The 27,366-nt window shown below is 36.5% G+C and overlaps 2 protein-coding genes across 2 annotated transcripts in view; one reads left to right on the top strand and one right to left on the bottom strand.

Annotated features, from left to right (window-relative positions):
- LOC119784994 (hemicentin-1) overlaps positions 1–24,273 on the top strand; it is a 25,561-nt gene extending 1,288 nt beyond the window's left edge. The window contains exons 2-23 of the mRNA XM_038287339.1: positions 18–53; positions 880–912; positions 1,372–1,662; positions 1,777–2,040; positions 2,915–3,178; positions 4,046–4,309; positions 5,115–5,378; positions 6,756–7,091; positions 7,931–8,194; positions 9,069–9,332; positions 11,269–11,532; positions 12,910–13,173; positions 16,254–16,517; positions 16,659–16,922; positions 21,613–21,888; positions 21,964–22,078; positions 22,173–22,330; positions 22,423–22,524; positions 23,031–23,099; positions 23,293–23,352; positions 23,481–23,549; positions 23,654–24,273. Of these exons, the coding sequence (XP_038143267.1) occupies positions 18–53; positions 880–912; positions 1,372–1,662; positions 1,777–2,040; positions 2,915–3,178; positions 4,046–4,309; positions 5,115–5,378; positions 6,756–7,091; positions 7,931–8,194; positions 9,069–9,332; positions 11,269–11,532; positions 12,910–13,173; positions 16,254–16,517; positions 16,659–16,922; positions 21,613–21,888; positions 21,964–22,078; positions 22,173–22,330; positions 22,423–22,524; positions 23,031–23,099; positions 23,293–23,352; positions 23,481–23,549; positions 23,654–23,718 (4,250 nt within the window). The 3' untranslated portion in view covers positions 23,719–24,273. The remainder of the gene's footprint in view (positions 1–17; positions 54–879; positions 913–1,371; positions 1,663–1,776; positions 2,041–2,914; positions 3,179–4,045; positions 4,310–5,114; positions 5,379–6,755; positions 7,092–7,930; positions 8,195–9,068; positions 9,333–11,268; positions 11,533–12,909; positions 13,174–16,253; positions 16,518–16,658; positions 16,923–21,612; positions 21,889–21,963; positions 22,079–22,172; positions 22,331–22,422; positions 22,525–23,030; positions 23,100–23,292; positions 23,353–23,480; positions 23,550–23,653) is intronic.
- apobec2b (apolipoprotein B mRNA editing enzyme, catalytic polypeptide-like 2b) lies at positions 23,001–27,366 on the bottom strand. The gene is made up of 4 exons (XM_038287346.1): positions 26,972–27,366; positions 26,305–26,485; positions 24,434–24,777; positions 23,001–24,345 (listed from the first exon to the last, which is right to left on the bottom strand). Exons 1-3 carry the CDS (start codon positions 27,247–27,249, stop codon positions 24,436–24,438), a joined length of 801 nt encoding a protein of 266 aa, XP_038143274.1. The 5' UTR covers positions 27,250–27,366; the 3' UTR covers positions 23,001–24,345; positions 24,434–24,435.

Below are 27,366 nucleotides of genomic sequence, written 5' to 3'. Positions count from 1 at the left end.
CTCATGTGATTTAAAAGGTTTGACTGCTGTCTGTGCAGCTCAGGATGAAAATGGTAGGAAGAAAAATCTTAAATGAGCCTACACATTGATTAACCATATTGTATTGTTCTGATAGTTGGCTGCCATTTCCGTCTAACATTATCTTTCTTAAAACAGCTTCCCACCATTGTTCTGTTAATCTAAACTTCCAAACATGCTTGCACTTTCTTCTGATATCCTGAACTACTTTATTGGGATAATTTAACTAACAATCTGACCAACGCCATTCTCAGGAAGTAAACATGAGAAGCATGAAGTAGGCTATTAGTTGTCATGTGTTTTGCAGTCATAATTTTTAACAGAAGGTACATTAGTTTTTCCATGTACTAAATTGTGTTGGTTGTGTCAGAATTTGTCTTTTATATGGGAGATGGTGGTTCTGGTGCCAGTACTGGCATGAAGTCTCAGGCAGCGTTAGCTTGGTGGTTAAAAAACAGGGTGAGTTTGTTCAGGAGAGGCTGCAAGAACCTCAGTTTGAAGCACAGACTGCCACTCTGGGTCCCTGAGTGTTAGTCACCGGACGCTTTGTGCAAAAAGCTGCTCACTGGTCCTCTAAGGCATGGGCTAAGTACAAAGAACACATTTTGTGGGAAAGTACAATTGCATGACAACTAAAATTGATCATTGATAGAAATCCCATTTTATAATAATGTATGAATTACACCATTTTAAGTTAATTTGTTAATCCTTATGCAATCCAACTTAATTTCTCACTTATTTAGTGGATTCAAATTTTGAAATGCAACATATATCATCTATAAAATCTTTAAAAAAAAATGAAATGAGAACCTAGTACTAAATTCAACTTTAATCTCTCCTCTCTTTTCTTCTCTTCATTAGATCAAACCACCACTATTCCAACACCTGCCTATGGTAATATTTTCACACTGGCTCCTTTTATTAAAGAGGAGATTTTTCAAGTTTTAAATTGCTAAGTTTTTCAAAATAAAATATCATCTTAAGAATGTGTATTAAAAAAGTATGTAAAAAAAACAAAAAAAAAACAATTATGGTGCTAAATTGGCGGAAATGTTGCGATACATAGGAATAACACAGGAAATTATCTCTCTAAGCTGGGTATTGAAAATGTGTCATCAGTGCTATTTTTAAAGTCTATATTAGTTTTATCAGTTTATATATTTTACATATCTTTTTTTCTGGCTTCTATACCATAGTCACTGTAGTTTTAATTTGAATATATATTAAGTAAATTTTAACACATGATCAGACTCAGAATGTGGCGAAAAATACAGATTAATTCTGGCTTATTTAAGCAAATTCAAGACCAGCATCTTCTGACGTCTTTGTTTAATCCTTTTTCTTCATTTTCAGAACCTCCTGAGCCTGAACTGGTGCTAACTTCAGTTAATTTAGACGTCTTTACGTCTGAGAAAGTAGTACTAAGATGCAGTGTCAGTAGCGGTTCTGACTGGATCTTTACCTGGGAGAGAGATGGACAGCCGTTAGGGCAAAACTCAGATTTTTCTTTTCCAAATGACGGCTCAGTGCTAACAATAACTGCAAATAGAAAGGATCTTGCTGGGCATTATACATGCCAAGGAAAGGACCAGAGTGGTGTTCGTTTGACTAAACCTAGTAAATCACTGGAGGTTAAAGTAAAAGGTGAGTTCTATGACATCTTTGGCTGCTGTTGGTGTGGTCAGTATTCATGTTTTGCTGTTTAGTCTTTCCTTTTAGTGATTTAAAGCTAATTATCACTGCAATGCATTTTTGTAGAGCTACCTACACCCACTCTAAAAAAAGAGAGTCCCTGGCCAGAGTTGTTCATAGGAGAAGCTGTGAGTTTTAAATGTGAAGTGACCGGCTCTGAGTGGAAGATCATCTGGTACAAAGACCAACAACTTCTGAATAAAGAGGGACCACGACTCGACATCAATTCACTTACTGCAAGTGATGCTGGAGGATATACCTGCCAAGCTCAGCATACATCCAGAGCAGTCAAGTCCAGAGTCAGCAATTCAGAAAGCCTTACTGTTAATCGTGAGTTTTCATATTTTATTTCAGGGAATCAGCACCAATACAAGAAGCCAGAAAGTGTCTATTTAAAACATTTTCCTGATCTCAACAGTAGAGAGTTTTTGTTTAAGTCCTCTTCTTTGAAGGCACAGTTTCTACAGCTACCATCAGGTCGTTTCATCAAGAGGCACAGCATCAGCATTCATAGCTGTGCTAATGACACACTAAGCTGCCCTAAATAAACCCTAAAGTTAAGATATGGTTGGCAGCTCATTTCATTAAGCTATATTTAATAAAATTAGCTCCCTAAACTGAGCATTGAAGGTGTTTCATCACAGTTATCTTTCAACTCTATTAGTTTTATTAGCAGTTTATAGATTTTATATATCGTTTTTATCTTTTTTTCCTGTTTTCTTTACGATAGTCACTGTAGTTTGAGTTTGTAAAAAAATGTTATTTAAACATTAAGATATAATTGGACTCTAGATGTGGCAAATAAAAACATCTTAATTCTGGCTCATTTAAGCAAATTCGAGAGAAGCATCTTCTGAGAAAGTAGAACTAACATGCAGTGTCAGTAGCGGTTCTGACTGGATCTTTACCTGGGAGAGAGATGGACAGCCGTTAGGGCAAAACTCAGATTTTTCTTTTCCAAATGACGGCTCAGTGCTAACAATAACTGCAAATAGAAAGGATCTTGCTGGGCATTATACATGCCAAGGAAAGGACCAGAGTGATGTTTGTTATACTGAAACTAGTAAATCACTTGAGGTTAAAGTAAAAGGTGACTTCTATGACATCTTTGGCTGCTGTTGGTTCGTTCAATATTCATGTTTTGCTGTTTAGTTTTTCCTTTTAATGATGTAAAGCTAATTATCACTCCAATGCATTTTTGTAGAGCTACCTACACCCACTCTAAAAAACCAGAGTCCCTGGCCAGAGTTGTTCATAGGTGAAGCTGTGAGCTTTAAATGTGAAGTGACCGGCTCTGAGTGGAAGATCATCTGGTACAAAGACCAACAACTTCTGAATAAAGAGGGACCACGACTCGACATTTATTCACTTACTGCAAGTGATGCTGGAGGATATACCTGCCAAGCTCAGCATACATCCAGAGCAGTCAAGTCTGGAGTCAGCAATTCAGAAAGCCTTACTGTTAATCGTGAGTTTTCATCTTTTATTTCAGGGAATCAGCACCAATACAAGAAGCCAGAAAGTGTCTATTTAAAACATTTTCCTGATCTCAACTGTAGAGAGTTTTTGTTTAAGTCCTCTTCTTTGAAGGCACAGTTTCTACAGCTACCATCAGGTGGTTTCATCAAGAGGCACAGCATCAGCATACATAGCTGTGCTAATGACACACTAAGCTGCCCCAAATAAACCCTAAAGTTAAGATATGGTTGGTGGCTAATTTCATTAAGCTATACTTAATAAAATTAGCTCCCTAAACTGGGCATTGAAGGTGTGTCATCACAGTTATCTTTCAACTCTATTAGTTTTATTAGCAGTTTATAGATTTTATATATCTTTTTTTCTGTTTTCTATACAATAGGAACTGTAGTTTGAATTTGTAAATATATTATTTAAAAATTAAAATATAATTGGACTCTGGATGTGGCAAAGAAATACAGCTTAATTCTGGTTCATTTAAGCAAATTCAAGAGCAGCATCTTCTGAGAAAGTAGAACTAACATGCAGTGTCAGTAGCGGTTCTGACTGGATCTTTACCTGGGAGAGAGATGGACAGGTGTTAGGGCAAAACTAAGATTTAGATTTTCCAAATGACGGCTCAGTGCTAACAATAAATGCAAATAGAAAGGATCTTGCTGGGCATTATACAGTACATGCCAAGGAAAGGACCAGAGTGGTGTTCGTTATACTAAAACTAGTAAATCACTGGAGGTTAAAGTGAAAGGTGAGTTCTATGACATCTTTGGCTGCTGTTGGTGTGGTCAGTATTCGTGTTTTGCTGCTTATTCCTTCCTTTCAGTAATTTTAAGCTAATTATCACTCCAATGCATTTTTGTAGAGCCACCTACACCCACTCTAAAAAACGAGGGCACCTGGCCAGGGTTGTTCATAGGAGAAGCTGTGAGCTTTAAATGTGAAGTGACCGGCTCTGAGTGGAGGATCATCTGGTACAAAGACCAACAACCTCTGAATAAAGAGGGACCACGACTCGACATCAATTCACTTACTGCAAGTGATGCTGGACGATATACCTGCCAAGCCCAGCATAGATCCAGAGCAGTCAAGTCTGGAGTCAGCAATTCAGAAAGTCTTACTGTTAATCGTGAGTTTTCATCTTTTATTTCAGGGAATCAGCACCAAAACAAGAAGCCAGAAAGTGTCTATTTAAAACATTTTCCTGATCTCAACTGTAGAGTTTTTGTTTAAGTCCTCTTGTTTGAAGGCACAGTTTCTACAGCTACCATCAGGTGGTTTCATCAAGAGGCACAGCATCAGCATTCATAGCTGTGCTAATTACACACTAAGCTGCCCCAAATAAAGCCTAAAGTTAAGATATGGTTGGCGGCTAATTTCATACTTTTAACTCTATTAGTTTTATTAGCAGTTTATAGATTTTATATATCTTTTTTTTTTCTGTTTTCTTTACCATAGTCACTGTAGTTTGAGTTTGTAAAAAAAAATAATATTTAAACATTAAGATATAATTGGACTCTAGATGTGGCAAATAAAAACATCTTAATTCTGGCTCATTTAAGCAAATTCAAGAGCAGCATCTTCTGAGAAAGTAGAACTAACATGCAGTGTCAGTAGCGGTTCTGACTGGATCTTTACCTGGGAGAGAGATGGACAGTTGTTAGGGCAAAACTCAGATTTTTCTTTTCCAAATGACGGCTCAGTGCTAACAATAAATGCAAATAGAAAGGATCTTGCTGGGCATTATACATGCCAAGGAAAGGACCAGAGTGGTGTTTGTTATTCTAAAACTAGTAAATCACTTGAGGTTAAAGTAAAAGGTGACTTCTATGACATCTTTGGCTGCTGTAGGTTCGTTTAATATTCATGTTTTGCTGTTTAGTTTTTCCTTTTAATGATGTAAAGCTAATTATCACTCCAATGCATTTTTGTAGAGCTACCTACACCCACTCTAAAAAACCAGAGTCCCTGGCCTGAGTTGTTCATAGGTGAAGCTGTGACCTTTAAATGTGAATTGACCGGCTCTGAGTGGAGGATCATCTGGTACAAAGACCAACAACCTCTGAATAAAGAGGGACCACGACTCGACATCAATTCACTTACTGCAAGTGATGCTGGACGATATACCTGCCAAGCTGAGCATAAATTCAGAGCAGTCAAGTCCGGAGTCAGCAATTCCGAAAGCCTTACTGTTAATCGTGAGTTTTCATCTTTTATTTCAGGGAATCAGCACCAATACAAGAAGCCAGAAAGTGTCTATTTAAAACATTTTCCTGATCTCAACTGTAGAGAGTTTTTGTTTAAGTCCTCTTCTTTGAAGGCACAGTTTCTACAGCTACCATCAGGTGGTTTCATCAAGAGGCACAGCATCAGCATTCATAGCTGTGGTAATGACACACTAAGCTGCCCCAAATAAACCCTAAAGTTAAGATATGGTTAGCGGCTAATTTCATTAAGCTATATTTAATAAAATTAGCTCCCTAAACTGAGCATTGAAGGTGTGTCATCACAGTTATCTTTCAAGTCTATTAGTTTTATTAGCAGTTTATAGATTTTATATATCTTTTTTTCCTGTTTTCTATACCATAGTCACTGTAGTTTGAATTTGTAAAAATATATTATTTAAACATTAAGATATAATTGGACTCTGGATGTGCCAAAAAAAAACAGCTTAATTCTGGCTCATTTAAAGCTACAGTGTGTAATAATTACAGGGATATACAGTCAGAAATGTAATATATTATACATAACTATGTTATTTATCATCATCTACGAGCTCAGCCTCTTAACCTTAATATTTGCGTTGCCTTAGAATTCGTTATTTATAATTACACAGGAGCGGGTCTCGCAGCCATGGAGGCAGACATCTTTGCGCTACGGCAGCGCAGAGCCAACAAACTAGCGATTGCGAGATCCCCCATTACGCTCGAAAGTAACTACGGCAAGTTGAGAGAGATGAACTGAGACGGTACTGAACAATAGATGGCAGTATTATGCCTTAGAATACTATCTGTAAAATTATCTATGTAAACAAACCTCATCACTTGAGAAGATAGGTGATGCGGACGTCGTGGAAGACATTTTGTCCCGTAACGCTCGCCGTACTGTTGGGGGGGAGAAGCGGTGGGGGGGAGATGTTCATGTTGCTGCTGTCTGCAGTCTGGACGTTAGATTTCGCTAAAAATTACACACTGTAGCTTTAAGCAATTCAAGAGCAGCATCTTCTGAGAAAGTAGAACTAACATGCAGTGTCAGGAGCGGTTCTGACTGGATCTTTATCTGGGAGAGAGATGGACAGCCGTTAGGGCAAAACTCAGATTTTTCTTTTCCAAATGACGGCTCAGTGCTAACAATAACTGCAAATAGAAAGGATTTTGCTGGACATTATAGATGCCAAGGAAAGGACCAGAGTGGTGTTTGTTATTCTAAAACTAGTAAATCACTTCAGGTTAAAGTAAAAGGTGACTTCTATGATATCTTTGGCTGCTGTTGGTGTGTTCAGTATTTATGTTTTGCTGCTTATTCCTTCCTTTTAGTGATTTTAAGCTAATTATTACTCCAATGAATTTTTGTAGAGCTACCTACACCCACTCTAAACAAGGAGAGTGCCTGGCCAGAGTTGTTCCTAGGTGAAGCTTTGAGCTTTAAATGTGAAGTGACCGGCTCTGAGTGGAAGATCATCTGGTACAAAGACCAGCAACCTCTGAATAAAGAGGGACCACGACTCGACATCAATTCACTTACTGCAAGTGATGCTGGACGATATACCTGCCAAGCTCAGCATAGATCCAGAGCAGTCAAGTCCGGACTCAGCAATTCACAAAGCCTTACTGTTAATCGTGAGTTTTCATCTTTTATTTCAGGGAATCAGCACCAATACAAGAAGCCAGAATGTGTCTATTCTCCCTGGGGTTAATTATTTTTAAAACATATTTATTCAGAAAACAGTGCTGAAACTGAATTCTCTCTTGCAAACTCTGACCAATCTGTAATGGGTATTCACATTTTGAGTCAGGGGAAATAAGTGACACAGATAATGACTGAGGTGGGGAACTGAAGCTAGATTACACCATAATTCGCCTCAGATATTTGATTTCACTTAACTATCCTTTTTGAATGACATTATTTGACCTGCAATGTCAGTGCGATATATCTGCTGGTTGCACTGCTCAGCTGACCTGTTGGTCAAATAAAACTATTGTAACAAGGATGATGTAAACATCTGAACGAAATAATGGTGCATAATTAGTACTTTGACTATTCTGGACACTTTAAATGGGAAAATTAGTTGAAAAACCTGTTGTTAAAGATCCCTAATAATAATTGGCCCATAATGATGAGAAGGTTACAGTCCCTAGAGCTTGAGTGTCAATTTAAAATTCCTAAGGGCCGGTAACCTGTAACTTTTAGATGTGTCACTGATCCAACAAACCTGAATCAAATGGCTTAATTACCTGGGAGAGAGATGGACAGTTGTTAGGGCAAAACTCAGATTTTTCTTTTCCAAATGACGGCTCAGTGCTAACAATAAATGCAAATAGAAAGGATCTTGCTGGGCATTATACATGCCAAGGAAAGGACCAGAGTGGTGTTTGTTATTCTAAAACTAGTAAATCACTTGAGGTTAAAGTAAAAGGTGACTTCTATGACATCTTTGGCTGCTGTAGGTTCGTTTAATATTCATGTTTTGCTGTTTAGTTTTTCCTTTTAATGATGTAAAGCTAATTATCACTCCAATGCATTTTTGTAGAGCTACCTACACCCACTCTAAAAAACCAGAGTCCCTGGCCTGAGTTGTTCATAGGTGAAGCTGTGACCTTTAAATGTGAATTGACCGGCTCTGAGTGGAGGATCATCTGGTACAAAGACCAACAACCTCTGAATAAAGAGGGACCACGACTCGACATCAATTCACTTACTGCAAGTGATGCTGGACGATATACCTGCCAAGCTGAGCATAAATTCAGAGCAGTCAAGTCCAGAGTCAGCAATTCAGAAAGCCTTACTGTTAATCGTGAGTTTTCATATTTTATTTCAGGGAATCAGCACCAATACAAGAAGCCAGAAAGTGTCTATTTAAAACATTTTCCTGATCTCAACAGTAGAGAGTTTTTGTTTAAGTCCTCTTCTTTGAAGGCACAGTTTCTACAGCTACCATCAGGTCGTTTCATCAAGAGGCACAGCATCAGCATTCATAGCTGTGCTAATGACACACTAAGCTGCCCTAAATAAACCCTAAAGTTAAGATATGGTTGGCAGCTCATTTCATTAAGCTATATTTAATAAAATTAGCTCCCTAAACTGAGCATTGAAGGTGTTTCATCACAGTTATCTTTCAACTCTATTAGTTTTATTAGCAGTTTATAGATTTTATATATCGTTTTTATCTTTTTTTCCTGTTTTCTTTACGATAGTCACTGTAGTTTGAGTTTGTAAAAAAATGTTATTTAAACATTAAGATATAATTGGACTCTAGATGTGGCAAATAAAAACATCTTAATTCTGGCTCATTTAAGCAAATTCGAGAGAAGCATCTTCTGAGAAAGTAGAACTAACATGCAGTGTCAGTAGCGGTTCTGACTGGATCTTTACCTGGGAGAGAGATGGACAGCCGTTAGGGCAAAACTCAGATTTTTCTTTTCCAAATGACGGCTCAGTGCTAACAATAACTGCAAATAGAAAGGATCTTGCTGGGCATTATACATGCCAAGGAAAGGACCAGAGTGATGTTTGTTATACTGAAACTAGTAAATCACTTGAGGTTAAAGTAAAAGGTGACTTCTATGACATCTTTGGCTGCTGTTGGTTCGTTCAATATTCATGTTTTGCTGTTTAGTTTTTCCTTTTAATGATGTAAAGCTAATTATCACTCCAATGCATTTTTGTAGAGCTACCTACACCCACTCTAAAAAACCAGAGTCCCTGGCCAGAGTTGTTCATAGGTGAAGCTGTGAGCTTTAAATGTGAAGTGACCGGCTCTGAGTGGAAGATCATCTGGTACAAAGACCAACAACTTCTGAATAAAGAGGGACCACGACTCGACATTTATTCACTTACTGCAAGTGATGCTGGAGGATATACCTGCCAAGCTCAGCATACATCCAGAGCAGTCAAGTCTGGAGTCAGCAATTCAGAAAGCCTTACTGTTAATCGTGAGTTTTCATCTTTTATTTCAGGGAATCAGCACCAATACAAGAAGCCAGAAAGTGTCTATTTAAAACATTTTCCTGATCTCAACTGTAGAGAGTTTTTGTTTAAGTCCTCTTCTTTGAAGGCACAGTTTCTACAGCTACCATCAGGTGGTTTCATCAAGAGGCACAGCATCAGCATACATAGCTGTGCTAATGACACACTAAGCTGCCCCAAATAAACCCTAAAGTTAAGATATGGTTGGTGGCTAATTTCATTAAGCTATACTTAATAAAATTAGCTCCCTAAACTGGGCATTGAAGGTGTGTCATCACAGTTATCTTTCAACTCTATTAGTTTTATTAGCAGTTTATAGATTTTATATATCTTTTTTTCTGTTTTCTATACAATAGGAACTGTAGTTTGAATTTGTAAATATATTATTTAAAAATTAAAATATAATTGGACTCTGGATGTGGCAAAGAAATACAGCTTAATTCTGGTTCATTTAAGCAAATTCAAGAGCAGCATCTTCTGAGAAAGTAGAACTAACATGCAGTGTCAGTAGCGGTTCTGACTGGATCTTTACCTGGGAGAGAGATGGACAGGTGTTAGGGCAAAACTAAGATTTAGATTTTCCAAATGACGGCTCAGTGCTAACAATAAATGCAAATAGAAAGGATCTTGCTGGGCATTATACAGTACATGCCAAGGAAAGGACCAGAGTGGTGTTCGTTATACTAAAACTAGTAAATCACTGGAGGTTAAAGTGAAAGGTGAGTTCTATGACATCTTTGGCTGCTGTTGGTGTGGTCAGTATTCGTGTTTTGCTGCTTATTCCTTCCTTTCAGTAATTTTAAGCTAATTATCACTCCAATGCATTTTTGTAGAGCCACCTACACCCACTCTAAAAAACGAGGGCACCTGGCCAGGGTTGTTCATAGGAGAAGCTGTGAGCTTTAAATGTGAAGTGACCGGCTCTGAGTGGAGGATCATCTGGTACAAAGACCAACAACCTCTGAATAAAGAGGGACCACGACTCGACATCAATTCACTTACTGCAAGTGATGCTGGACGATATACCTGCCAAGCCCAGCATAGATCCAGAGCAGTCAAGTCTGGAGTCAGCAATTCAGAAAGTCTTACTGTTAATCGTGAGTTTTCATCTTTTATTTCAGGGAATCAGCACCAAAACAAGAAGCCAGAAAGTGTCTATTTAAAACATTTTCCTGATCTCAACTGTAGAGTTTTTGTTTAAGTCCTCTTGTTTGAAGGCACAGTTTCTACAGCTACCATCAGGTGGTTTCATCAAGAGGCACAGCATCAGCATTCATAGCTGTGCTAATTACACACTAAGCTGCCCCAAATAAAGCCTAAAGTTAAGATATGGTTGGCGGCTAATTTCATACTTTTAACTCTATTAGTTTTATTAGCAGTTTATAGATTTTATATATCTTTTTTTTTTCTGTTTTCTTTACCATAGTCACTGTAGTTTGAGTTTGTAAAAAAAAATAATATTTAAACATTAAGATATAATTGGACTCTAGATGTGGCAAATAAAAACATCTTAATTCTGGCTCATTTAAGCAAATTCAAGAGCAGCATCTTCTGAGAAAGTAGAACTAACATGCAGTGTCAGTAGCGGTTCTGACTGGATCTTTACCTGGGAGAGAGATGGACAGTTGTTAGGGCAAAACTCAGATTTTTCTTTTCCAAATGACGGCTCAGTGCTAACAATAAATGCAAATAGAAAGGATCTTGCTGGGCATTATACATGCCAAGGAAAGGACCAGAGTGGTGTTTGTTATTCTAAAACTAGTAAATCACTTGAGGTTAAAGTAAAAGGTGACTTCTATGACATCTTTGGCTGCTGTAGGTTCGTTTAATATTCATGTTTTGCTGTTTAGTTTTTCCTTTTAATGATGTAAAGCTAATTATCACTCCAATGCATTTTTGTAGAGCTACCTACACCCACTCTAAAAAACCAGAGTCCCTGGCCTGAGTTGTTCATAGGTGAAGCTGTGACCTTTAAATGTGAATTGACCGGCTCTGAGTGGAGGATCATCTGGTACAAAGACCAACAACCTCTGAATAAAGAGGGACCACGACTCGACATCAATTCACTTACTGCAAGTGATGCTGGACGATATACCTGCCAAGCTGAGCATAAATTCAGAGCAGTCAAGTCCGGAGTCAGCAATTCCGAAAGCCTTACTGTTAATCGTGAGTTTTCATCTTTTATTTCAGGGAATCAGCACCAATACAAGAAGCCAGAAAGTGTCTATTTAAAACATTTTCCTGATCTCAACTGTAGAGAGTTTTTGTTTAAGTCCTCTTCTTTGAAGGCACAGTTTCTACAGCTACCATCAGGTGGTTTCATCAAGAGGCACAGCATCAGCATTCATAGCTGTGGTAATGACACACTAAGCTGCCCCAAATAAACCCTAAAGTTAAGATATGGTTAGCGGCTAATTTCATTAAGCTATATTTAATAAAATTAGCTCCCTAAACTGAGCATTGAAGGTGTGTCATCACAGTTATCTTTCAAGTCTATTAGTTTTATTAGCAGTTTATAGATTTTATATATCTTTTTTTCCTGTTTTCTATACCATAGTCACTGTAGTTTGAATTTGTAAAAATATATTATTTAAACATTAAGATATAATTGGACTCTGGATGTGCCAAAAAAAAACAGCTTAATTCTGGCTCATTTAAAGCTACAGTGTGTAATAATTACAGGGATATACAGTCAGAAATGTAATATATTATACATAACTATGTTATTTATCATCATCTACGAGCTCAGCCTCTTAACCTTAATATTTGCGTTGCCTTAGAATTCGTTATTTATAATTACACAGGAGCGGGTCTCGCAGCCATGGAGGCAGACATCTTTGCGCTACGGCAGCGCAGAGCCAACAAACTAGCGATTGCGAGATCCCCCATTACGCTCGAAAGTAACTACGGCAAGTTGAGAGAGATGAACTGAGACGGTACTGAACAATAGATGGCAGTATTATGCCTTAGAATACTATCTGTAAAATTATCTATGTAAACAAACCTCATCACTTGAGAAGATAGGTGATGCGGACGTCGTGGAAGACATTTTGTCCCGTAACGCTCGCCGTACTGTTGGGGGGGAGAAGCGGTGGGGGGGAGATGTTCATGTTGCTGCTGTCTGCAGTCTGGACGTTAGATTTCGCTAAAAATTACACACTGTAGCTTTAAGCAATTCAAGAGCAGCATCTTCTGAGAAAGTAGAACTAACATGCAGTGTCAGGAGCGGTTCTGACTGGATCTTTATCTGGGAGAGAGATGGACAGCCGTTAGGGCAAAACTCAGATTTTTCTTTTCCAAATGACGGCTCAGTGCTAACAATAACTGCAAATAGAAAGGATTTTGCTGGACATTATAGATGCCAAGGAAAGGACCAGAGTGGTGTTTGTTATTCTAAAACTAGTAAATCACTTCAGGTTAAAGTAAAAGGTGACTTCTATGATATCTTTGGCTGCTGTTGGTGTGTTCAGTATTTATGTTTTGCTGCTTATTCCTTCCTTTTAGTGATTTTAAGCTAATTATTACTCCAATGAATTTTTGTAGAGCTACCTACACCCACTCTAAACAAGGAGAGTGCCTGGCCAGAGTTGTTCCTAGGTGAAGCTTTGAGCTTTAAATGTGAAGTGACCGGCTCTGAGTGGAAGATCATCTGGTACAAAGACCAGCAACCTCTGAATAAAGAGGGACCACGACTCGACATCAATTCACTTACTGCAAGTGATGCTGGACGATATACCTGCCAAGCTCAGCATAGATCCAGAGCAGTCAAGTCCGGACTCAGCAATTCACAAAGCCTTACTGTTAATCGTGAGTTTTCATCTTTTATTTCAGGGAATCAGCACCAATACAAGAAGCCAGAATGTGTCTATTCTCCCTGGGGTTAATTATTTTTAAAACATATTTATTCAGAAAACAGTGCTGAAACTGAATTCTCTCTTGCAAACTCTGACCAATCTGTAATGGGTATTCACATTTTGAGTCAGGGGAAATAAGTGACACAGATAATGACTGAGGTGGGGAACTGAAGCTAGATTACACCATAATTCGCCTCAGATATTTGATTTCACTTAACTATCCTTTTTGAATGACATTATTTGACCTGCAATGTCAGTGCGATATATCTGCTGGTTGCACTGCTCAGCTGACCTGTTGGTCAAATAAAACTATTGTAACAAGGATGATGTAAACATCTGAACGAAATAATGGTGCATAATTAGTACTTTGACTATTCTGGACACTTTAAATGGGAAAATTAGTTGAAAAACCTGTTGTTAAAGATCCCTAATAATAATTGGCCCATAATGATGAGAAGGTTACAGTCCCTAGAGCTTGAGTGTCAATTTAAAATTCCTAAGGGCCGGTAACCTGTAACTTTTAGATGTGTCACTGATCCAACAAACCTGAATCAAATGGCTTAATTACCTGGGAGAGAGATGGACAGTTGTTAGGGCAAAACTCAGATTTTTCTTTTCCAAATGACGGCTCAGTGCTAACAATAAATGCAAATAGAAAGGATCTTGCTGGGCATTATACATGCCAAGGAAAGGACCAGAGTGGTGTTTGTTATTCTAAAACTAGTAAATCACTTGAGGTTAAAGTAAAAGGTGACTTCTATGACATCTTTGGCTGCTGTAGGTTCGTTTAATATTCATGTTTTGCTGTTTAGTTTTTCCTTTTAATGATGTAAAGCTAATTATCACTCCAATGCATTTTTGTAGAGCTACCTACACCCACTCTAAAAAACCAGAGTCCCTGGCCTGAGTTGTTCATAGGTGAAGCTGTGACCTTTAAATGTGAATTGACCGGCTCTGAGTGGAGGATCATCTGGTACAAAGACCAACAACCTCTGAATAAAGAGGGACCACGACTCGACATCAATTCACTTACTGCAAGTGATGCTGGACGATATACCTGCCAAGCTGAGCATAAATTCAGAGCAGTCAAGTCCGGAGTCAGCAATTCCGAAAGCCTTACTGTTAATCGTGAGTTTTCATCTTTTATTTCAGGGAATCAGCACCAATACAAGAAGCCAGAATGTGTCTATTCTCCCTGGGGTTAATTATTTTTAAAACATATTTATTCAGAAAACAGTGCTGAAACTGAATTCTCTCTTGCAAACTCTGACCAATCTGTAATGGGTATTCACATTTTGAGTCAGGGGAAATAAGTGACACAGATAATGACTGAGGTGGGGAACTGAAGCTAGATTACACCATAATTCGCCTCAGATATTTGATTTCACTTAACTATCCTTTTTGAATGACATTATTTGACCTGCAATGTCAGTGCGATATATCTGCTGGTTGCACTGCTCAGCTGACCTGTTGGTCAAATAAAACTATTGTAACAAGGATGATGTAAACATCTGAACGAAATAATGGTGCATAATTAGTACTTTGACTATTCTGGACACTTTAAATGGGAAAATTAGTTGAAAAACCTGTTGTTAAAGATCCCTAATAATAATTGGCCCATAATGATGAGAAGGTTACAGTCCCTAGAGCTTGAGTGTCAATTTAAAATTCCTAAGGGCCGGTAACCTGTAACTTTTAGATGTGTCACTGATCCAACAAACCTGAATCAAATGGCTTAATTACCTCCTCAGCATGCGGTTAAGCTCTGCTGATAATCTTATTATTTGATTCAGGTGTGCTGAAGCAGTGACACTGACTCTCGAGAAAAAGCCTGAGGTGTCAAACTCCAGTCCTCGAGGGCCAGTATCCTGCACAATCATCAACACATTTATCTCTTTCTCACAGGGTTTATATGCAGGGTGGTAAAACATAGTATAAGGTGGTAAATTGAATGAACTAGAAAAAAAGGCCATTGAAAGGTAGCACCAGGTAACAAACAGAACTTGACTTGGTAGTAATTTTTTTGTCACTCCTTCAATTGATTCTGACTTTCCCATTGATGCTGAGTTTATGGTTTCAAGTTCTTTTAGTGCTTAAAAAAATAATAACCATATGCTATATATGATTTCAATAAATTGATTGCCTTAAAACTATTAAAGTTTTTTAAGTAAGACTATTAAGTTGAACAGAAAAATCCAATGAATTAAAATGAAATACATTTAATATTTTTGTTAAGATATCATTTTAATGTACAGTTTTATTCTGTAAGTTGAATTTAAATCCAGGACGGCTCCATTAAAGAGTCCTCTTGAAGCTTTAATGTAAAAAATTTAAATCTAGGTCAATTTTTTTCAAAAATAAGTGGATTTTTCAGGTAAGTGAGATACTGTGCCAATGAGATAAAACAATTTACATTTAAAATAAGGAGAAAAAACTGCTGTCTCTTAAGTCAAGTGCATTATATCTAATTATCATACTTTAAGGGTAAAAATGCTCATTATTTCACTGGGATTGCTAGATTGACCACGTTCTCAGTTAAACTGGACTTTGTTCACTCTCTTCCCAGTGGTTGCTATTGGATACCATGTAATAGTTTTGATCAGCTGCCTTATTTAAATACAGAAAGAGTTTCATGTAGTGCTGGGCATCAGCCATTTATTGTTGAATGTGTACGTGTTAAGTACCAAACATAAGGGGGAGCCTTGTACATAAAATTTAAAGTATTGCTTGGTTTTGTGTGTGAAAGTTTTTTTTTTTTTTTATAAATTAGAATTAGTTTTTTTTTTCTTTTTTTTTTTTTTTTGCTTTACTCCATTTTTGGCTGTGTGGCATACATTCACTTTTAGTATGGATCCTAAGCAATGAGACCACAGGCCCTTCATGTCTTGTGAACAAGCTCTCCTGTCAGTAACCTAAAGTGAAATCTAAAACTCATGATGATGCTTTATTTTCTCTTTTTTTCCCCCTGTCTTAGCACTTCTTCATTAACAACTTGTTTTAAAATGCTTCCTTTTCTCTATTCTTTTCAAATAGAAAACCCAAAGCTCTCTCTAACATCAAGCCCAGCCTTTGAAACATGGTACCCTAAAGAATTGATTAACTTCACATGCAATGTCGATGTGCCCTCGAGTTGGACATATGAGTGGTATCAGAATGGGAGTAAAATTCATGAATCCACCATTAATAATTATAAAGCAGCCCCACTGACTCATTCCAGCAATGGCCAATACCAATGCAAAGTCCAGAGAAGAGGAGGTCAACTCTACACAAGTAATGATGTATCAGTAAAAGTTGCTGGTAAGCTCCCATGTATGCTCAATCTATCGCAATGTCTTCATGCATTATAATAAAAGAACATTCTTTGAAATAGCTGTGATTACATGAGTTTGTGTACTGTAGCCTTTAATCTGCAAACATCTTCTGAATGCACCCTTTCAGAACCACCTACCCCGATTATAAAGCTGGAGACCTCCTGGACTGATGTGTTTAAAACGGAAAAGTTGAGATTCAGCTGTACAGGGCCAGACTCCATATGGACACTCATCTGGTACAAAGACCAAAAGAAGCTAAAAACAGAGGGACCATCTCTCAATATTGATTCTGTCACAAAAGATGACAAAGGGGTATATACATGCAAAGCTGAAATTAAATCCAGAGGACTCTCTTCTGCATCAAGTGACACAATAGTTATCACTGTGTATGGTAAGTTTTTATTGCTTTCGTTTAACATTAATATTAAAAAAATTAACAAACTACAATATGCTATTTTTAGAATGATCCTAAAGCTGCAGTGCAGCTGGTGACATGACTACAGGAATGTCACCGACAGAAGGTATCTTAGAGATGCAGAAATAAGTCTGATTGTTGTAAGGAATCTGTTTGCAAGGTCAGATTGAATGATGAAATGATAGTTATGAAAACATTATTGCCATAAACAATACAATGCAAACTCTCTTCTAAAAATAGCTGAAAATGAAATAGGCTGTTAAATATATAAAGTTACAAAAGCCTACAGGATGTTCTGCCAAACAGATAAAAAAAAGTAATAACATATTAGATGTGCTTTACTGTACTGTTAAAGGGAAGGCCATTAGTTCCTCATTTTATGTTCCATTATACCCACCTGTTGTTCCCCATTTTTCCGACGTTTTTTTATTTTTATATTTAGGCTTTTATGTGAGGTTATTTTAAAGCTTCTTAAATATAAAGTTCTTTTTTTTATTTAACAGCTGAAACTTATTGATAAAAGCAAAGACGAAATAAGAATAATGCTTTGCTTTTCAGTCATTGGTGTTGTTGAAAAAGCCCTTTTAGTGATATATTTCTGTCATTTGATTTACTGATTAAATTTATATGTTTACTCTATTAAAGGCACAGCTGGTCTGATATTAAATTAAGCTCAACCTTTTCAATTTTAGGTCATTTTAGGTCAGTTAGGATTCCTTTCTAAATGTCAAAATAATGAGTAGAAAGTTCTTTTTTCACTTTTCTTAATATCATTAGTTTACTAACACTCAGATTAATATGTCTTCAGATTATTTGGGGAAATCCATGGGTCTTGTTTATAGAGCATTTCTACAGCTCAGACACAATGTTCTCTGAGCTGATGACAAAACCCCACAGTAAGCTGTGCCCATATGGCCTGAGGTCATGCACAACACATGTAACCTAAGGAAAGACAGTTCAGCCACCCTACTACCTTATTACATTATGCGCCGTGATTCTAAATGTTTCTGAAAATATTTACAGCATACCTCTTAGTGTTCAATGTTAAAATGATAGAAACAACTTAAGCAAGCAGACTTTTTTTTCAGCTTCAGTAAAAGACACAGAAATGCTGTAACCCCAATCTTGCTCTTACGTACTCAGTTCAAAGGTGTTAGTTTCACATTCTAAATGTGTAACATGTCAGTGTTACAATTTTAATGCAACTTTACATTATAAGCACAGACCCACAGAATAATAAGTAACATACCCATGCCAACATAATTAATATAAAGAAGTAGTTTATTTGTGCAAAACAAAGCAGCTTTGCAAACATGTTGAATTAGAGTTAATAAACAGTTTAGATTGATCCATTCTTGAGTTTGTGTTTCAGTGTTTATAGCTTTGTAGATATTTAAAATGGTTATGTATGAACACACTAGAGAAAGCTAATATTGTCAAGTCATATGTTCTCTGAAGTGAACAAAAGGGTTGATTGATGCATTTCATGTCCAGAAGTACTATTTGGAACAGATAGCAGTCCAACACACAATACAAAGCAAAATATGTTATAAATTTAAAGAATAAAATACTATACTATATAAATAAACCGAAATAGGGATTTTTTTTTTCTTGTCACCAATACACACACACCTTATGTGCCTTTATATTAATATATTTGATTTTATACTTTAACTGAAAGGTGTTCATTCTTCTTCTAAATTAAGGTTGTCATATAGCTAATTTAGACAAGTCTCATATTCACTCTAAAAGCAAAATGGAAACTCGTACACAATAGAGATATATAAATATATATATATATATATATATATATATATATATATATATATATATATATATATATATATATATATATATATATCACAGCTGATGGGTGTTTAGTTTACCTGACCATTAAAATAATATTTTAGTGATTTTTTTATTGCAAAAGTGTTTTGTTTTGCTCTTGTTAGTGCCTATACAAACCGGTGTCTAGATATTTTAATCAGCAGAGTTTACTAGAAATGTAAATTTGTTAGGAGTTGTACAATTGATCAAATTTTAACCTGATCCACATCATTTTATTGAAACAAAGAACTCAAATTTATAAATAAAATAAAAAATAAAAAAAGCAATCTGTAAATTAGAGTTTAGAAAATAAATAAAGTCTTATACCTTATTAACCTTATTTAAAAAGAGAAACACAAATTTAAAAATTTTGTTGACTGGATTGTTAATTAGAAAAAAATCATAGCTAAAACCTTGCTGTGTTTATCAAGTTTAATGAATAATCTGTTGGTTTTTTTGGGTAAAGATAGTAGCATTTCTTGTTTCTTTCTAACAGTAGGATATTAATTTTGTTGCACAATTTTAAGAAGATCTGGATTTTGATTAAAATTGAATCTTTTCGAAAACCATCCATCTGCACCAAGTTTGATGTAGGACAAAATGTAATTTTTTTTCAAATGCAGTCAGAAGCCACACACAAAAAAAAAAAAAACTCACATGGAAGAACTGCACTATCTTTGTCTGCAACCACCATAGGAAAAACTGAGTCAACATTTGAGCAGCAGAGAACATTTTTACACCCTGCACACAAAGGTTAAGCCAGTTAAATTTGTCTCCCGGAGAAGACCATTCACAGATTTTTTTTTGTATCCAAATATAAAAGTTTTAATAACTGGGAGACGACAAACAAAATGAATACCTGCAGATTTGAGAGTAGTATAATATATATATATTTATATATATATATATATATATATATATATATATATATATATATATATATATATATATATATATATATATATATATAAAAATCGGTCCAACCAGCAAAAGTTTTGAAAGAAAAGTTTATGTGACTAATGAAAACAGTGGAGAGCATCAATGCTTGGCTAGGAGAGGCCAACTGAAAACAGAAAAGAGTGATCCTGTTTCCCTGCATGTCTCTGGTAAGCACATAGTGGTATACACAGGTACATGGAGAATGAGGTATAAAGTAAACATTCTATAACTAAACCTTTTTGCGTTTTGGTCTTTAAGAATTCCAAGGGGTGTTTCAGCTGTTTCAGTGAACCAAAGCGCTTCCGCTTTTAATGCGTTGCCATTATGTTGAAACAGGATGTTGTAGTGTCAGCATGATTCTTTGAGGAACACCTCACTGCAGGCATTGTAGGTGGAGCTATTTAGGAAAGAAGAGTTTATTTGTTGTCAGGCTGGAATTAACAGAAGTTAAATCAGTATAAACAGGAAATGGTGAGAATGCATTCTTGTTAAATTAACACAGGGGTGAACAGCTTCAAAGAGGGAAGAAAACAAGAGGCAAACCATACAATGATGGAATTATCTAAAAGCTTCAATGAAAATAAATTAAAAAGTCACTGCAGGTTTCGGTGACTTAGAATACACTGTTTTCCAAACCACAGTTTTAATTATGAGCTAGAGATGAAATTAGATATTTTTAAAAAACATATATATATATATATATATATATATATATATATATATATATATATATATATATATATATATATATATATATATATATATATATATATATATATATATACATTTTTCCCCAGCTTTTTATTGTCAATACACTGTCACAAGTAGAGAGCAATGAAACTCACTCTCTGCATTTAACCCATCCCATTGGGAGACAGTGGGCTTCCATTGTGCAGCAACCGGGGAGCAGTATGGGGTTAAGAGTGGCGGTCTGTGGGAGTGGGGCTCGAACTCAGAACCTCAGGATTCCTAGCTCTATGCCCTAACTACTAGACCACCACTGCCCCCATTTTCTGACATTCAATTAGACATCTCTTGTTTCAGATGGTTATACCTGCCAAAATCATTTCTATTTGCTAAATGCAACCATAAACACCTGCGTGTAATTTTATCACAAAATAGCTAAAAAAAAATTCTGTTGAGCTCTCTTAAATTTGATAGGGAACCTTGGTTAACAACTAACAGCATAAAAAAAGTAATGTAGCTAGAGTAACAGGCTCAGTACTACAATGGAGAATTTGAAGAAGGGTTTGGATATTAATCTAAATTGAATTCTCAGCATCCCATGATGCTGTTTGGTCCTTCATCTGTAAATCGTAAAAAAATATTGATAAAGACCTTTTAACAACCAAGTAATGTAAAGGAAATATTTCGAAGACCGTCTACAGTTCAGATGGCACAAAAAGCTCTATAGCTGGCTGCCTTACTACATCAGACGGTGAGGCACGATTGGAAAATTATGGATTACAATCTGTTAGAGGCTGCAAAAGAAACCTCATCTATCAGAAAGGTTGAGTTTAATGGAGAATCTGGGGCAATATCTGATAAATGTTGTACATGAGTGTTTTCCATCCAATGAGAAATGCCATTCTCTAGATGTGGAAAGTTTTTGATATCTAAAGACATTCCTCTAAAGACAAGCAGCATGATTGGATTATAGAAATTCTGCTTTTAGAAATGATTGATTTAACGGAGCTGAATGCATTTCAGTTTTTTCTATATACATTTTCAAAACCTTTTATCATTTCCTTCCTCTAAACAATGCTGTTTTTTATTATATTTTATATTAGTTTGTGTTGTGAGCTAAGGTAAACACACAGAGCCCTTAAAGCACAGACACTGTTCATCCCGGTTTCTCTCTCTATTTTACATCCACTTTGCTATTATTGTTGACTTTCAGACAGTAAACCAACAGTGACACTCCTGCAGAATCCAGACGACAAATTGCTACACACTGGCGATGCGATCTCCTTCACTTGTCACGTAAATGTCTCTTCTGGATGGAAATACTCTTGGTACAAAGACAACAATATCATCAGCCCAACAGGAATCACTCACAACATCAGTTCTGCATCAACGTCTGAGACTGGATCATATGAATGCCAAGTTGGAAGAGGAGAAGAAACCCCTCTGTTTTACTCAGAGAAGAGTCGGGCTGTACAGCTTACAGTTGCAGGTTTGTTTAATTCTCCATACCGAAGCTTACTGCTTTATAAATGTTTTATATCATAGTTGTGCCTGTTTTCTCCAGAGCGCCCAAAGGCAAGTATAGTCCTGTTAACTACCTGGTCTGAGGTCTTTTCCACTGACAGCCTCAAGCTTCAATGTGAAGTGGTGGGCAGCCAAGACAATTGGAACTACACCTGGTAATAATACAAATCCTTAATGTTTACTATTCAGTGTTGCCATTCATATATGTTTATTTCAATTGTAGTCAATTCTCTAAAACGATTCAAACAGGTTTAAAGAGAGCGAACAACTTAATCAGGCGTCCTTATCGACGCATTCTGTTACGCCTTCGAATGACCCAGATCAGAGCGAGTACATCTGCCAGGGCATACGCACCAAGAGACCACTATATTCACAACGTAGTGACTCCTACAAAACCAAGAACCTCCGTGCGTATACCTGAGTCATCAGGCTTTAACTTCATAATTCTTCCCATTATTTGTTTATTAATTAATTGTGTTTTTTTATGTACAATTTCTAGTTTTAAAGAGGAGAGTCCTTCTTTCCATCTCTGGCTGCCTTTTCTTTGGTATCATAGCTGTTTTTATTGGATGCATTGTCATGAGAGTTTTGCGCAAACCAGGTTTGTGATTTTTAAGTGTACACTTTCTTAATGTGTTGCATGCATGTTTAGAAAGGCTAGTTTTCTACAGTTCCCTTCAGCTTAAGCTGCACACACAATCTAGTGCCAGGAAACATTGAAAAAAAACTAAGTATGTCGTATACAAATAAATCTGCAAATAAATAAGTGACTTTAAAACACACTATTTTTAAAACTAATTATTTATAAATTTCATCATTCAACGATCAGTTAACATCATGAGCTGAACACAAAGGAGAGGATGTACAAATGCTCTTTAAAAAATGGCAAGGTTGATTTGCATGTTTTATGTTTAGATTTACAGTCAGTCAGTTTATAATTATGCATCTCTGTGCCATAAATGCTCAAAGTCAACAAATCAGGAAGTTGTGACGAGGAGCAAACGTTGTTTCAAGGGTTATATGTGGCACTTGATTCAGTTTAAATATGGCAAATAATAGCTTCCTGCACAATTTCAAAAGTTTTATTCAATTTTTATTTCTTTGCAGCTGATGCGGATGATAAGCAAGATGAAGCGAATCTGTTTCTCACCATGGCTCAGTTAAAGGACAGAAATGGTAAGCAGACCCCACCTCGTGTGGTTTTGTGGGTGTGGAGGCATTTTTTCTCAGTATGCTTCACACCACCCAGTTTGTGATTCACTTTAAGGATATTTTTGTTTCTTTTTTTTTTTTCTTTTTTAAGTTTGCTTCATATTTTATTACCCGCTTCAAACATTTAGGTTCAAATTGCTTTCCATTTTTTCTGCAGATGCTCCCTGCCCTCTGGTTGAGTACATTACTGATGCAGATGTGAATCCACCCGCAAAAGGTAAAAGAAAAACAAACATTATGAACTAATCTCTTGGTGACTAGTCCGAAGCATGAACCTGTACTAAAATTTTATTTTCCAAATTTTAACTGACAAGATTTAAACCCATTTTTTTATCTGTTGTGCAGAAGGGGAAGAGAATGCTACAAGCTGTACTGAAACAACGCCACTCCCAATAACTTCGCCAGAGGAGCAAGGTACTTTAATCTGCAATGAAACGCTCTGATAAGGATGATAATGCTTTGCAAAACAAAGTAATTTACTGATTGCTCTTTCTGCATGTTTTTTTTTTTTTCTTTAGCTGTAACAGCCAATGGAAAAGAGACAACAGAAAATGGTACTGCCATGGTTTCCTTTCTACAATGAACAGGAGATGACCTCAACATTCTTTTGGTTGAGACAAACCTCAAAATGTTGTTCACTGGAAGTTAAATATATTCTAAATACATCAGTGGCATCAGTGAGGCTATCAGTAAACCTCAGCATGTTGCTAGTCCAGCTCAGTTCAAACTGAAGTGTCAGCTATTATGCGCCTTACATGAACATGTATAAGTTGTTAATGCAAATTGTTTTATTTTTCCTTGTGAGCACTTTTACATGGCTAATGAGACTATCCAGATGTATATTGCATATATAGCCTATTAAAACAGATTGAATGTAAAGTTGCATCATTGCTTATATTTCACTTTTTGCTTCAGTTCTCCAAACAGACAGCAGATGTCAGTGTAACTTTTTCCAGTTTTTTTTTTTTTATTGGTTCATTGATGAATGTATTTGCTTTGCTCTTATAAAGGAACAACCTGAAAATTGTTTGATATATTTATCTACAAATCTTGTACCTTTGTATATCGTTTTTTGAAAATAAAAAGTTTTTTAAAAATGTGCTCTTTCAGTTCAAAATTGATCTGCAGCATCAGATGTGAGAGCAAATAAAGAAAAACAAACAGTGATCATTTCAAAAGCAGGCTGCTTTCTGGTTCAGTCAGGATGGACCTGCAACAGTAACAAGACAGAAAGTCACATAAAGTTATTATCCCATAAATAATACAAAAAAAATTTGTTTTATTTCACAATGACTCACATCTACTTCAGAATATCGGACAGTCTCTCCACATAGTACTCGTAGTTCTCCTGGCAATCCTCCCAAGGTGTAAAGACCTCACCTTCCTGTTCCACATACATTTCCCAAACATGCAGGAAGTCAATGGGTTTCATCATCCGTAGCTTGCAGCCGGCCTGTACCAGGGCTTTTAGGCCTTCCACTATTTCTGGTTCCTCCCACTCAAAGAGACGGGAGCAGAATATAGAAAGGCGTAGCTTCTTGCGTTGCTGGAGGATGTTGGCCAGCTTGGCTGCACAACCTGCACAGGGACTGGATGATACGTACCATGTCACATCATATTCCTTGGAGGAGTTTGGGAGAACCTAAAAAATGACACAGATAGATTTTGTTTGTAAAATGTAAAATAATAAAATGATTTGATAGAGATCAAACCTTTTGTTTTGTGTAAGTGTACGTGGGGAAAAAAGAAAAAAAAAAACAGGAAATATTTGGATATTACATTTTTCATGAGTGGAAAATCATGGATAATATTCGAATATACTGAATCTGACTTTGCATGCCCCACTATTGTTTTGTGTATTCAAACGTGCAAGTTTTTGAAATTAAAAAAATCAGTCAGTACTGGACAGTACACCTGGAGTTTATAAAAAGATGTCAAGAAAAAAGGATGCTAAATCTCCCAAAAAGAGGTCTGCTTTAAATGATCTATGCAGCTTAGGCAGGATCATTTTATGGTCTTGCATTACAGTTTCCTAAATTAGAAATGGGGGCAACACCATTCAACTATCAGATTATCATTCTCTCACTTTTAAACTTAATCTTAAAACTATCCCTACTGAAAATGAGATATTTGGCCTTGTTTAGATGCTCTTTGATTCTCCCTTAAGTGTTGCAGCTCAAGGCCCAAACTGTCAGCAGGTTTCCCAATCAGAGCATAACTATTCACTTAATGTATTAAGCATTGGTCAGAAGTGAACATATTATTGGGTCTTTCAGGTTTTGTTATCATGTTTTGTAACCGGAAGTGGTTCGTTGAGCAAACATTTTAAGTCTGATTTTGTAAGAAGTGTTATTCTGTTAAAAGGAGATAATGTTCCTCCTTGTTCAGTGTGAAAAAACACATGTTGTTTTTATTAAATTGGAGTTACATAGCTTTCAGTGTGTTTATTTTTCCAACATAACTGAAGGTGGAATTTCAAAAAGATGTTCATACAACATGAGAGTATACTGAAATAGACTGAAGTAAACTAAACTGAACTGGATTAGATTGGATATTTGCAGAGTATGTTCCAGTTTGAGGTCACTTTCAGGAATCCCAAGCTGATGTTTCCTGTGAAATTATGTATAATAAACAAAACTGGATTTAATTGATGTCAGGTTTGTGGCATATTAAAATTTGGTGCATTTCTTTTTCTTATTTGGATAAATAATCAAGAGTGACTAAAATGAAACGTAATTTCCTTTTAAGATTGCATATCTATGGTAAACAAGTGTCAGGCACATTAGTAATACCGATAAGAGTTTTTTTATGAAGGTCTTCCCCCTATTAGTTCCTCATTATGACTCACCATCTCTGGATTACTGACAAAAGAGCATGTCAACCTAAAACTCTTACCTAAAAACATGTCTATTGCAATTAGCAAAAATTCATTAAAAACAATTAAAAGATGAACCGAAACTTGTCAACTTAGTGCTAAGCAGTGAAACCAAGCTTGTGCATTTTTAATTTAATAGAAATTTAAAAAGAGATAATATATTTTTTCTTTAACATGTTAGATTCTGAACTATTTTCCTCACCTATGGTTTATCTCATTCAGCCGCTCAAAGCAGCATTTTCATTCTGCAAACCACTGTAGGGCTAAAGGTCAATAAAAGGGATTTTTAGTCACCTGTTGAAAGAAGGCCTCCTCGGCGTGGGCTGTGGCATGTTCATCCTCCAAGTAGCCTTTCAGAGGCTCTGCACTGCCTCCTGGTGTGTCCACTCTAAAACACAGGAATGTTTTGTTCCTGCCCGATGAGTATTCCACATTCCTGAATTGAAACTTGAAGTAGAACGGGCTCATCCGCTCCCTGATGGATTGAGACAGAAAGAGTTTTCACTGTATCAAACAAAGAATGTCGGCTCACCGAATAAATTCCCAAACCACTTGCCCACAATCCTGCTGGTTTCCTCTCACAATCAGTGATCCATCACTCTTTATAGTCTCACTGTAGTAAGTCTCTATCAATACCACAAGCAATTATTTTTTCTTCATTAATCTTTTACTGTGATGCACACAAAGAGCTGGATGGATTCATACAGATCTCCAACAGCTTTGATAATAAAACATCTCAAACATCAGAGACTTGGGGAGCTGATGCTACATACAGTGAGAAGTCCAGCCTGGTGTTTGAGTGACTCATCTCTATTTTTACTGGAAGTTAAGAAACAGCATTTGTAAGCCATTCCTATACTTGAGTTACAATTCCTGTTTCTTAACTGGCAATCAAAATATAGACTACAAAAAAAATCAAGCTGGATTTTTTTTTTTAGCGTCCCTTATAAATTTTACTCACCCAGTGACAATTTCAAAAGGAGGCAGCTCTATGGGCTGGAAGTCTCCATTATCCTCACTGTTATTTGCGTCTGCTCCTGCTGCTCCTTCACTTTCCCCGTTAGTCTTCTTCTCATCTGTCTTGTGTGGCTCTGGGGTCTTCTCTAACTTTTTAGCAACTTTGTCTGTGTTTTTTACAGCCTTCTCTTTGACCTTCTCCTTGTCCTTTTCCTCATTTGCTTTGGTTTCCTGCGTTTTCTCCTTCCTACGAACACCTAATCGGTTGGTTCTGTCGGCCATGATGTTGTGGAAGTGGGTTAGAGAGTTGGGAAACGAGACGGGTCGACAGAAATAGATGGGGGGAGAGAGTCAGAGCAAGTGGGGTGATAACCCTTGAGCGACTACAGAAATAGACCC

The sequence above is a fragment of the Cyprinodon tularosa genome, unplaced genomic scaffold (assembly GCF_016077235.1).
Source record: "Cyprinodon tularosa strain WSP-4 unplaced genomic scaffold, ASM1607723v1 ctg239, whole genome shotgun sequence".
Classification (NCBI taxonomy): domain Eukaryota; kingdom Metazoa; phylum Chordata; class Actinopteri; order Cyprinodontiformes; family Cyprinodontidae; genus Cyprinodon; species Cyprinodon tularosa.
Note: the sequence above shows the minus strand (reverse complement) of the source record. Positions and strands in the feature narration are given on the sequence as shown.